At 40.4% G+C, this 12,060-nt stretch overlaps 1 protein-coding gene across 1 annotated transcript in view; it reads left to right on the forward strand.

The window, feature by feature from the left end:
- LOC307009508 (Y+L amino acid transporter 2-like) overlaps window positions 1–11,476 on the forward strand; it is a gene marked incomplete at its 5' end in the record, with an annotated part of 46,616 nt that extends 35,140 nt beyond the window's left edge. The window contains 2 exons of the mRNA XM_079633300.1: window positions 5,174–5,294; window positions 11,265–11,476. Of these exons, the coding sequence (XP_079489426.1) occupies window positions 5,174–5,294; window positions 11,265–11,332 (189 nt within the window). The 3' untranslated portion in view covers window positions 11,333–11,476. The remainder of the gene's footprint in view (window positions 1–5,173; window positions 5,295–11,264) is intronic.
- Window positions 11,477–12,060: the final 584 nt, after the last annotated feature.

The raw sequence follows: 12,060 nt of genomic DNA on the forward strand, positions 1-12,060 counted from the left end.
CAGTAGGGACAGTACCAGAAATCGCAGAGCTTCTCGACTCCTTTGCCTTAGAAAGTTGTTTACCAAACTTTATAGAGAATTTTCGGCACTCATATTTAAAAAATTCCCACTTTGCAATAGCAGAATCTGAATTAACTTTACATTTTTCGATAATGTTTTTAATACCTGAACAATATGAAGGAAGTTGCAAAAAAGGTTCATCTTCCAGTATCCTGGTCGTCTCTGAAAACTGTTACGAATCTCAGATATTTCAAGATCGATACAGGCATGATCAGTTAGAGGGGCAGGAGAAATAGTACAGGAGCTATTAAAAGAGACTAGCCGGTCAGATATAAGCCAAAGGTCTATTCTAGATTTTTGTGACATGTCTGCTTTAAACCATGTAAATGACGAGATACTGTTTCCATGGACGTGTCTGTAAGCATCCAACAAGGAAAGGCTGCTACAAAAATCATTTATAGCGTCCCCTAGCGGTGAAAAAAAATACATGTTGTAGCTTTAACTAATGTGAGCTGTGCATCTGATCGCATTCTTCTTCTGGGGTAAATTCAAGGCTTATTTCTTACACACAATGTGTAGTATATAGTACAAAAAGTATGTAACCTGATGAAGCTTGATTCTTTGTTTATCAGGGTGATGGGGGTGTTAGCCATCACTGCATGTGGGTATGACCATATTGCCAATATTGATCTCAGATGGGAAAGACTGTACCTGTACCTGGTTTCATATGGATTATGTAATCAAATCAAATGTATTCAGGGAATGTAGTCAGGGAATATTGTTATCGATTTGATTTCATTTAACCTTTTCGAAATCCTGCTAATTTTGCCAAAAACGCCTATGAAAAAGGCATCCCCAAATTAAATTGCATGCTGTTCTTGAACCATTTGGAGTATATGCATGGTTTTGGTCTCTTGTGAAAGGGGACACTTTGAGGTTTGTTCCTGAATTGTCAGAATCACTGTAAGTATAGACCCTTTTACAGCCCACGTGATCAAATAGTTGCGCGCGCATTTTGGCAACGGAAGTGGTGTTGTTCCCCACTGGCTCTAACGTGTTAGCAACTCCGAAAGTTTATTAAAACGGTTTCCCAGCATCAAAATGTCTGGTTGTTACGTTTACGGTTGCACTAATCGATATTCCACCAAGGGGCTTAAAGGTTGGGTAGGTAAGAATTGTCTAAATAACTTTTTTTCAAATTGGCTTAAACTGTCTTTATATACCAATACATAATTAAAATGTAAGTACTTTGAAAAAGAGAGTATAAAAATTGAGTGACTATAGTGTATTTAATCTTCAAAAAACAGCTCATTAATTCCTACCGGGACGAAACAAGTGATTGGCTTGCGCGACTGTCACTCTCCGTCGCCATGACTACCGTCGCTATTACTGGCTCTGCCCACGTACGCGCAGTCGCGCACCCGTTTTTAGGTGGGAGTGAATGGAATTAATGAGCTGTGTTTATTGAAGATTAAATACACTAGAGTCACTCAGTTTTTTTATACTCTCTATTTCAGAGTACTTGCATTTTAATTATGTATTGGTATATAAAGACAGTTTAAACTCATTTGAATAAAAGTTTTTTTAGACAATTCTGACCTACCCTCAGTAGAACCGGCAGCGCCTGTGGCTGCAGGCGATTAAACGTATTGATTGGAGCGAAAGACATAATAAAAAATGCTCGCGTCTGCAGCACCCACTTGTTTATATACTGTCTATGCTTGACACTCTGCTGATTCACGCCATACTTCCGTTGCCGATATGCGCGCGCATACGTTGCTACGTCATCATTGTGTACAAACAGTAAAAGGGTCTATTGCTGGTATTGAGTAATAGAACTTTGAACACACTAAAAAAGGTGGAAAAATTTCCACCTACATTTTTTTTTTTAAAAACATGCCTGCAGATAACTCCAGCTGGGAGGTATTAGCTGGAAAACACAATGGGATCACAGCATGGAGCCTTACCAAACCCAGTTTACAATTTGATAACAATACCTTGAATAATGAGTGTTTTACACATGTTTATCTAAGTTTATGTCTAGGCGCTCCCCAAAAAAGGCCACTTGGAGACTCCAAATGACCCTTTGTAACCACAGACACATAACATGCTGCTATTCTTGAATGCTTTACTCTACAGTCATAATTTTGGGCTCTAATGAAAGGTTACACTTAGAGCTATTATATACCTTATCCAGATTCACTGTCAGTAACTGCTGATGCATAGTAACTGAAGTATAAACACATTATAGTGGGGTTTTTTTTTTTCAATTCTTGAAACCAAACTTTCTACAAATAAAGAGACAAAACAAGTGCTATGTATTAAAACACTTTAATATTAGAATTATAAAATAAATAAATATATATATACACATGTATGTACATGTATTTCAAACTATTTACAAATTATATTTTTCAGAATCAAAGAAAATATATCTTCCAGGGGAACATCTACAAAAAAAATAACTATGGGTGCTCTACAACAGATCCCACCTAACATAACACCTAACTTGACTGCTGCTGCTGCCAGATCTCCCCCTCCCCCTTGCCCTTGCTCTACCTCTCCCCCTTGCTCTGCCTCTCCCCCTCCCCCGTGCTCTGCCTCTTGGTGTTTTGCTGGCTCTCTGGTACCCCTTTTCCACCAAGGCAGAGCTGGTGCTGGTTCGGAGCCAGAGCCTAGTTTCAAATCGGTTCTTTGTTTTTCGACCACCAAAGCACCAGCTCCGAACCAGTAAAAGTGGTTCTTAAGTAGCACCGAAACATTGCTGTGCTAGAGTAAGAACCGCTTGCGTCAGGGGCTGGGGGCGGGGTTACCGTGACCAACAAGATGAAAAGAAACTTGTGACCGCCATTTTTTAAATAGCTGCTAATCGAGCTAATGGCTGCTCGATTGTAATCTCCATCTATGCAAGTTACGGCGAGCTGCACGAACGCTCTAGCTCTGAACCAGCACCTGGTTCTTGTTGGTGGAAAAGGGGTATGGGAAGGTGGAGGATGGGGCTCCTCTCCTGATGAGGTGCTGTCATTCTGTCCCTCAGTATGTTGTTTTTTACTGACTGGCTCCCAGACTTCATCAGAATCATTTTCAGATGATGGTCTGTAATATAAAAAAAATAAAGAAATAAATAATTTGCAAAACATTTACATTGTTTCTGTATCCCCACAAACAACCAGGCTTATACCATTCATGAGCACACACACACACACACACACACACACACACACACACACACACACACACACACACACACCTGTGCTTCATCCCACATAAACAAACATTCCTGCACGAGCACACACACACACACACACACACACACACACACACACACACACACACCTGTGCTTCATCCCACATAAACAAATATTCCTGCACGAGCGCACAAACACACAAACACACACCTGTGCTTGACCCCACATATACAAACATTCCTGCACGAGCACACACACACACACACACACACACACACACACAAACACACCTGTGCTTCATCCCACATAAACAAACATTCCTGCACAAGCACACACACACACACACACACACACACACACACACACACACACACACACACACACACACACCTGTGCTTCATCCCACATAAACAAATATTCCTGCACGAGCGCACAAACACACACCTGTGCTTGAGCCCACATAAACAAACATTCCTGCACGAACACACACACACACACACACACACACACACACACACACACACACACACACACCTACACACACACACACCTGTGCTTCAGCCCACAAAAATGTACATTCCTGCACGAGCGCACACGACAGAAGTTAGCAGCTAACGTTAGCAGGTAGCAGCTACTGTACATGCCAAAACACACACACACACACACACACACACTCGACCAAACACACGACATAAGCTGACAAGTACACCTAAAAACAAACACATAAAGTTACCTCAGTATATATAATAAAATAAGTTGTATAATATTATTGGAATCAAAAGGTTTTGATGTAGTAGAAACCGTTAAAAACCTTGGGGTAATTATTGATAGTGACCTAAGCTTCGAAAGCCACATGAAGGCTATTACAAAATCTGCTTTTTTTAATTTAAAAAACGTTGCAAAGGTTAAAAATTGTATACTACCGGTAGATTTAGAAAAACTTATTCATGCTTTTATAACTAGTAGGGTTGATTACTGCAATGGTATTTTCACTGGGCTCCCTAAAAAAACAATAAAACCTCTTCAATTAATTCAGGCTAGGCTACTGACCAGAACCAAAAGAAGAGAACATATTACACCTATTTTAAAAACTCTACACTGGTTACCAGTGAATTATAGAATTGATTTTAAAGTCCTTTTTCTTCTTTTTAAAACATTAAATGGTCAAGGACCTCTCTATATAGCAGAGATGTTTGAAACATATAACCCTATAAGATCAATTAGATCAGCTGCAAAACTCCAATTGGTACAACCCAGTGCTCGTACTAAACAAGGGGAGGCAGCCTTTAGCTGTTATGCGGTCCGTCTTTGGAACCGTCTTCCCATAGACATTAAGACCTCTCCTACTATTTCCATTTTTAAATCTAGACTAAAAACTAAACTTTTCTCTGATGCGTTTTCGTTATAACTGACTTAATTTGTACTTGTATTTTTTACTTGTTTTAACTATATTGTTTACTTTGTTATGATGATGTAAAGCACATTGGACTACCGTTCTGTGTATGAAATGGGCTATATCAATAAACCTGAACCTAAACCTAAAACACTTAGCCTACTTGTCGAGAGTGACGTCTCCACCATCAAAAAACATATCCTCTGCTACCGAGTCAATGGATATTTTGCTCTCTTCATCAGAAATAGCATCCTCCGACTCATGTCAAGTCAAGTCACCTTTATTTATATAGCGCTTTTTACAATACAGATTGTATCAAAGCAGCTTCACAGTGATTACATGAAAATAATACAATAATACATCATCGTCCACCTTTAAGGCAGATCTATAATATTGTTGAATATTAAATGTCCCCAACTAAGCAAGCCAGAAGGTAAGGCAACAGCGGCAAGGAACCAAAACTCCATCAGGGACAGAATGGAGAAAAAAACCTTGGGAGAACCCAGGCTCAGTCGGGGGCCAGTTCTCCTCTGGCCAATGAGTGAACAGTGTATGAAGTTAAGAATGAATCAGAGTTTTTGTCCGGTTCCAGTTGGTTGTAGTCGGAGTGGAGAGGAGGAGAGACCGGTTGACACTTCAGGTCAGCGGCGTCGTCGTGTCCTGGCGCTGGTCCTTCATCAGATCTGGATACGGCCTGGTTCCGGTGGACAGCGGTAAACCTCGGGATAGACAGAGAGACTAATATTAGCGTAGACGCCATCCTTCTTATGATGTACCAAGTACATCAGGATTTACGGGAAGTGTTCCCGGTCCCGGCTGTTCTAAACTATGCAGCCTAATTATAGAAGTCTATAATGTGTTATGTGTATGCTAGGCCGAAGAGATGTGTTTTTAGTCTAGATTTGAACTGACAGAGTGTGTCTGCTTCCCGATCACTCATCACTATCACGGGAAGTGCACTGTTCATTAAAAGTAGACATTTCAAGCTTTCTATAAAACATACAGTAGGCCTATCTCTGATGTCTGTGTGGCAAGTACACGCTGAGTTTCGGTTCATTTTTGTGATGTGTTCCAGAAAGAAGTTCACAGAGCACAAAGTTCTACCAGAAAGACTCAGGAGAATAAATACTGTGACAATTAAACATTTATTAACAGCCCAGCAAGTAATCAAGTTCTTTGGCGTAGGCCCCGTCCGTAGCTTGCAATCTGAGGGTCCGGACTCTGCATATCATGCCTGAAGACAAAGGCAGGGGCGCAGCCGACCCCCTGCGAGGTATGGGAAGGGACCATCCTGGTGGTGGTGAGGTGGATGGAGGGAAGAGACCATCTTGGTGGTGTTGGGGAGGATGGAGGGAAAGACCCGTCTTGGTGATGGTGGGGAGGATGGAGGTGAATGGAGGCGTCAGCATCTGCGAACTCAGACGTGTGTAAGTACCAATCTTTTATACCACAAGTATAAGAATATGATTGGATAGATGAGAAGGTAATAAGTGACGTAACGATTGAGTCTTCCCGGCAGAACTTATGCGAACGCTTTCATTTTTGTTATTATTGTGAGCATACACAAATAAAAGTTTACAGTTTTGAATGATGAATCCCTTTTATCTATAACCAAATCTGACAGAGTACTAAGTTCGGCTGCATTCTCTCTGCTGTTATCATGAAAAAAATGACACAGCAGGAAGCAATCAGCTGTGCCCTAATAGAGAATGATGTGATTGCAAGCAGGTTGAGTTAAGAGCCTATTAGCCTGCGCCATCTAAAGTGTCATGACAGAGCTTTGTATTTATTTTGTAGAAATGGACAATCCAAGAAGAAAACTTGAAAGTACCAGTAAAAAACTGTTTCCTCGTGTTAAGTTTTTCTTTTTTCTTTTTGGTTGTTTGGACTGGATTTCAAACTAAATGAAAGCTTTAGCGTAAGTTCTGCCAGGAAGACTCAATCAGCGCATCACGTATTACTTCACTTCTAACCAATCATGTGCTAACACATAAAAGATTGGTACTTACATTTGTCTTAGTTTGCAGATGCTGACGCTGCGAATTACCTCCATCCTCCCCAACCACCACCAAGATGGTACCTTCCCCTTCATCCTCCCCACCACCACCAGGATTGTCCCTTCCTTTACCTCCAGGGAGGTCGGCTGCGCCCCTGCCTTCATCTTCAGGCAGGATATGCAGATTCCGCTACCCTCACATTGCTCGCTAAGGACGGGGCCTACGCCATATCACGGGCCGGAAGGTCCAAAAAGGAAGTGGTGGGAAGTCACTTTACTATAGCCACTAGCTACTGACTTTCCCACTGATAGGCCAGCAGTGGATCTGTATACGTACTCTCTTCACACTGCAGGCGACTCACTTTCCTCACACAGCGAGCGACTCACTTTCCTCACACAGCGAGCGACTCACGCAGCGAGCGAATCACTTTCCTCACGCAGCTAGTGACTCACCTCACACAGCGAGCGACTCACTCTCCTCACACAGCGAGCGACTCACTCTCCTCACACAGTGGGCGACTCACTTTCCTCACACAGCGAGCGACTCACTCTCCTTACATAGCGGGCGACTCACTTTCCTCACACAGCGAGCGACTCACTTTCCTCACACAGCGAACGACTCACTCTCCTCACACAGCGGGCGACTCACTTTCCTCACTCAGCGAGCGACTCACTCTCCTTATATAGCGGGCGACTCACTTTTCTCACACAGCGAGCGACTCACTTTCCTCACACAGCGAGCGACTCACTCTCCTTACATAGCGGGCGACTCACTTTCCTCACACAGCGAGCGACTCACTTTCCTCACACAGCGAGCAACTCACTTTCCTCACACAGCGAGCGACTCACTTTCCTCACACAGCGAGCGACTCACTCTCCTCACACAGTGGGCGACTCACTTTGCAGTGAGTCGCAGACCTGGAGCCGGTAGATATAGGACCCAAACAGTTTTACGCCCCTGGCAGTTTTACGCCCCTGTTGTTCCTGATGCGTCCAGTAGGGGGATATACTGCGAAATAACATCATTAAATCGACGCTAACACATTAATAACCCGTCCATAGACTTGACATTTTTGTGTTTTTTGTTCATTTAAATATAAACGCTACAGTGTAGATCTGCACGGATTAAAATAGAAAAATAAATGTAGATGCAGACTCTCTTCACTCAACCTACAGAAGACTTTTGTTTTTGTGAATTGAAAAATTAAAAATACACATAGTTGGATCAACTACGTGTTATGACAAGTAATGATATGACCTACTGCAGTTATAGGTCTACTCACCGTATGTTTTTATATGGAGACTAAGTGAAATATGTTGTTGTGAATTTATATAAAGTTACATTTAGATATTAACCATATTTAGACCATTAGACATACAGTACCGTGTAATCATATGGATCCTCGATTTAATATCTGCTGTACTATTCTCTATACGGCATTTCAGAATGTTTGTAAACAATAGGCACCAAGATACTTCCGGGTGGCAGAACGCGAGCGGCTTCTACTGACTAACTGAGGAGATCCAGCCGGCTAGTGGGACATTTACATAGTTAAAAACATTATTGTTGATCAAAGTTGAAACGATGATGAAAACGTGTTGTGTTTGGGGTTGCGCTGCCAGATATGCAGTAAAAGGTGTAACGTTAGGGTTTTATTGATTTCCTGTGGGTTAGGAGGTTATAGCGAGTGGACGTCGTTTCGTCAAAAGTAGTGCTAAAAGTAGGAAATCTTAATGATCCCCAAAATTATGATTCATCTGTAACCGCTCAGTCTAATACTAGCAGCTACTGGGGTGGTTTAGCCCCGTAATGCCCTGGCTGACGCGCTGTTTGTTTTGTTTTCTGTTACCATGGCTTCGGTCTTAAGAATGTCCAGGCGTTTGTCTTGCTGATTATTGCGTTTATTTGTTTCTACCGTGCAGAGGTAAATATCCATTTATCCAGTTTCACAGGCAAATCATATTAGTATACAATTACATTGTCAACAATCAGTTTTCAGCCTATATGCGCCACAGCGGTCAAAAACCGTTTGCCCTTCCGGGCCAAACCCCCCTTCCTGTTGGCAGTTTGGATGCTTCTTTTATGCATTTGACCTCAGGTAACACTAGAGCGACACCCACTGTACAAACAGGAAACAACACCCAATATATAAATACACAAACACCACATTTGGCTCTTATATCATCCATAAGTAATTGTCACTTTTCACATCTCTCTCTCTACGCCAAACATCCATTTTCTCACGCAACTTACCGAAATGTATATTCCTCATACATAATATCGAGCAATCAGCTAAGAGGTCAATAGAGGTCAATATAACTGCTGGAGGACAATTATGTCACATAACATTTACCTCAGGAAAGCCATTTAATGACCATGATATATAGCACGTTATTTTGGCTAGAAAAAAAGAGCTGTATAGAGAGTATTTTGCTAATTATGTGTAGGCCCACTATATTACATTATTATTATATTTTTTACTTATATCATTAAATACAGTTCTTATTATAATAAAAAACGCATTATATTTCATTAAATTTTTTATTTTTATTAAATTTTTACTGCCGACGGTGGGTCTCCTTTCCAAGCAATTTACTAGCGTTGCCATAGGAACGCTTCGGCTTTTGACACCCGGAAGAACGTCTATTACTGTTGTGACGTCATGGTGAATTGTCGTATTGGTCGTCATACAGCTACAAAACAGTGTCCTACATACGTGGTAAGATAAATTTAAGCCAGATCGTCCTGAACTTTTTGGTAAATTATGGGCAAGTTTCATCTGCATAAAGACAGAACCATCCAATGGCAAAACCTTTAAACTCAAAGGTTTCTAAAACAAATAATATCCTCTAGTCTGTTGTAAAGAACCTTTAATTTTTTATTGACAATGTAATATTGTATTGATTTGTGTAGCCTAATACAATCTCTTTTGATGTCCGTATACCCCCTTGTTTTTTTTTGTTTTTTAGTTTTTTTCCCTCTTCTCACTGTTAATGTCTGTATCCTTTCATTTGCAATACAAAATAAATTAATTAATTAATTTAAAAAAAGATTAAAATATACCTTCGTGTCGCTGTACAGCCTCCCCCTACTGGACGCATCAGGAACAACAGGGGCGTAAAACTGCCAGGGGCGTAAAACTGTTTGGGTCCTATATCTACCGGCTCCAGGTCTGCAGCCTCCCCATACTCGAGGAAAGTGAGTCGCTCACTGCGTGAGGAAAGTGAGTCGCTCGCTGCGTGAGGAAAGTGAGTCGCTCGCTGCGTGAGGAAAGTGATTAGCTCGCTGCGTGAGGAAAGTGAGTCGCCCGCAGTGTGAGAAGAGTACACATATCCACCGCTGGCCTATCAGTGGGAAAGTCAGTAGTTAGTGGCTATAGTAAAGTGACTTCCCACGACAAAGCATTAGTCCTATTTTTGGACCTTCTGGCCCGCCATAACGCCAAAGAACTTTATAAATTTATGCTTGCTGGGCTGTTAAAGGGGTCATGACATGAGAAACCAAATTTGCCTTGATCTTTTGGTATAAGAGGTCTTTGTCCCATTAAAACGTTTTGCAAGTTTCATAGCTTAAGACGTCCTCCCCATTATAAACGAATCATTTATTTAATCAAGCTCTAAATACAGCTTTTTTTATTATTATTTTTTTTGTAGCTCTAAATACAGCTCGTTCTGGATCCATGGTAAGAAGTGACGTCACGGTGCGAAGTGACGTACCAGTGTTTGCATGACCGCCTCCAGCACAAGACAACTACGCTTTAAGCGCAAGGCAACTACGCTCATTTCGTATCGTTGTCGCCCCCAGTCGCCTGGGTCTGTGTACAGTAAAATTACGATGCCACGCAGATGTGCTGTTCCTGGCTGTGGACAAACACCATCTTTGAAAACGCTGCCGAAAGATCCAGATGTCAGGGAAAAATGGATGCACTTTATTTTTTGCGGACGTCCCAGTCACGGCAGTGTTAATTTAAGCGTTTGTTCTATACATTTAAGGATGACTGTTTTGAGAAAAAATCCCAATATGATGCTGGCTTTGCCAGAAAACTGTTGCTCAAAGATAAGTCCGTGCCGACTATTCTGGGCTCAACAACGACGACGCAAACTTACTTTTTATCATGGCTAATATAAACACATTTGTATAAGAGAATCTTGAAAATATGTCGCCTTTCTAGTAGGCCTACATGTGATAGAAAATTAAAAATGTTGCCTTTATCAATGCTGCATCTTCAAATATGGCCTGTGCATGCATTTTTGTCCGTGGTACACCCTATCATTTCATTGCAACAATAATTCGTTTTCAAGTGTCTCAGGTTACAATTTTTTTATTAATTTAAAATAGTTAGCCAATCATAACAGTGGGTGTTAACACTGAACTCTTAAAGGGGAAACACCCCCAAAACAGACTGTTTGAATCAGAGGATGAAAAGGTCATAAATCACTACATTTTAAAAGTTTTATTTGTAAAAAAAACTATAGTAATACTATAATTGCACCTAAGGGAACATAATAATAAAATAAAATAAAAACATGTCATGACCCCTTTAATAAATATACGCTCGTTATATCATTTTATCTCCCGAGTCTTTCTGGTAGAACATCGTTTATTTTCCAGTGGGCATTATGACATGAACATTGACAGAAAAGCAAGCTAACATTCAACAAATGTCTTTCTGTATACCCTTTCAAGGTACCCATAATTATTCCAATCTTGGTGTTGCTGGCCGCAGTGTTCCTGGTGCTGGCTCCTATCATTGATGACCCTCAGATTGAGTACCTCTATGTGATCCTCTTCATACTGAGCAGCTCTATGATTTACATCCCTTTCATTCACTTCAAGCTGTTCCCAGGATTGTTAAATAAACTCACAGTCTTCCTTCAACTTTTCCTAGAGGTGGCACCAACTGCCAAAAACCTGTAATGCTAAGGGAACAGAACTGTTAATTGAGTGCATTTTAAATTCATGTGTTATAGGCTCTCACAATTCTAAATGTAATATGTGTGATATATAAAAGAGAAAAATTTATAAAATCAATTCATTATATTCTTCTAATCATATGACTCTCAATGTAATGATGATTGTTTTTACTGGGTGTATGAAAGTCAAAATCTAAATAATTGAATAATTGCTATTTTTTAAGAAACAGATGGTACGGTTTAAAGTAAAAAAATATTAAACAATTCTTAATTTATCTTTTGGTAACACTTTACAATAAGGTTCCATTTTTAACATAATACAGTTTTTTTCTCAATCGATTTGACACATTTCTCTATATGAATGTAGTTGCTCTCAAAACAATTAACACGGCAAACTAAACACTCTTATGTTGGCAAAACATTTCAGTATTTACTGCATAATGAAGCACTGCTTTATTCAAGTAATGCATTTATCAACAAATAAATAGTAACATCAAAACTACAAGTGTGTCTTTGTTGATTTGATGATATTTACAGCTGTAGATTCACAAATACATGAATTAAAATAC

Source organism: Phoxinus phoxinus, assembly GCF_949152265.1.
Source record: "Phoxinus phoxinus genome assembly, chromosome: 13".
NCBI classification, from domain to species: Eukaryota; Metazoa; Chordata; class Actinopteri; order Cypriniformes; family Leuciscidae; genus Phoxinus; species Phoxinus phoxinus.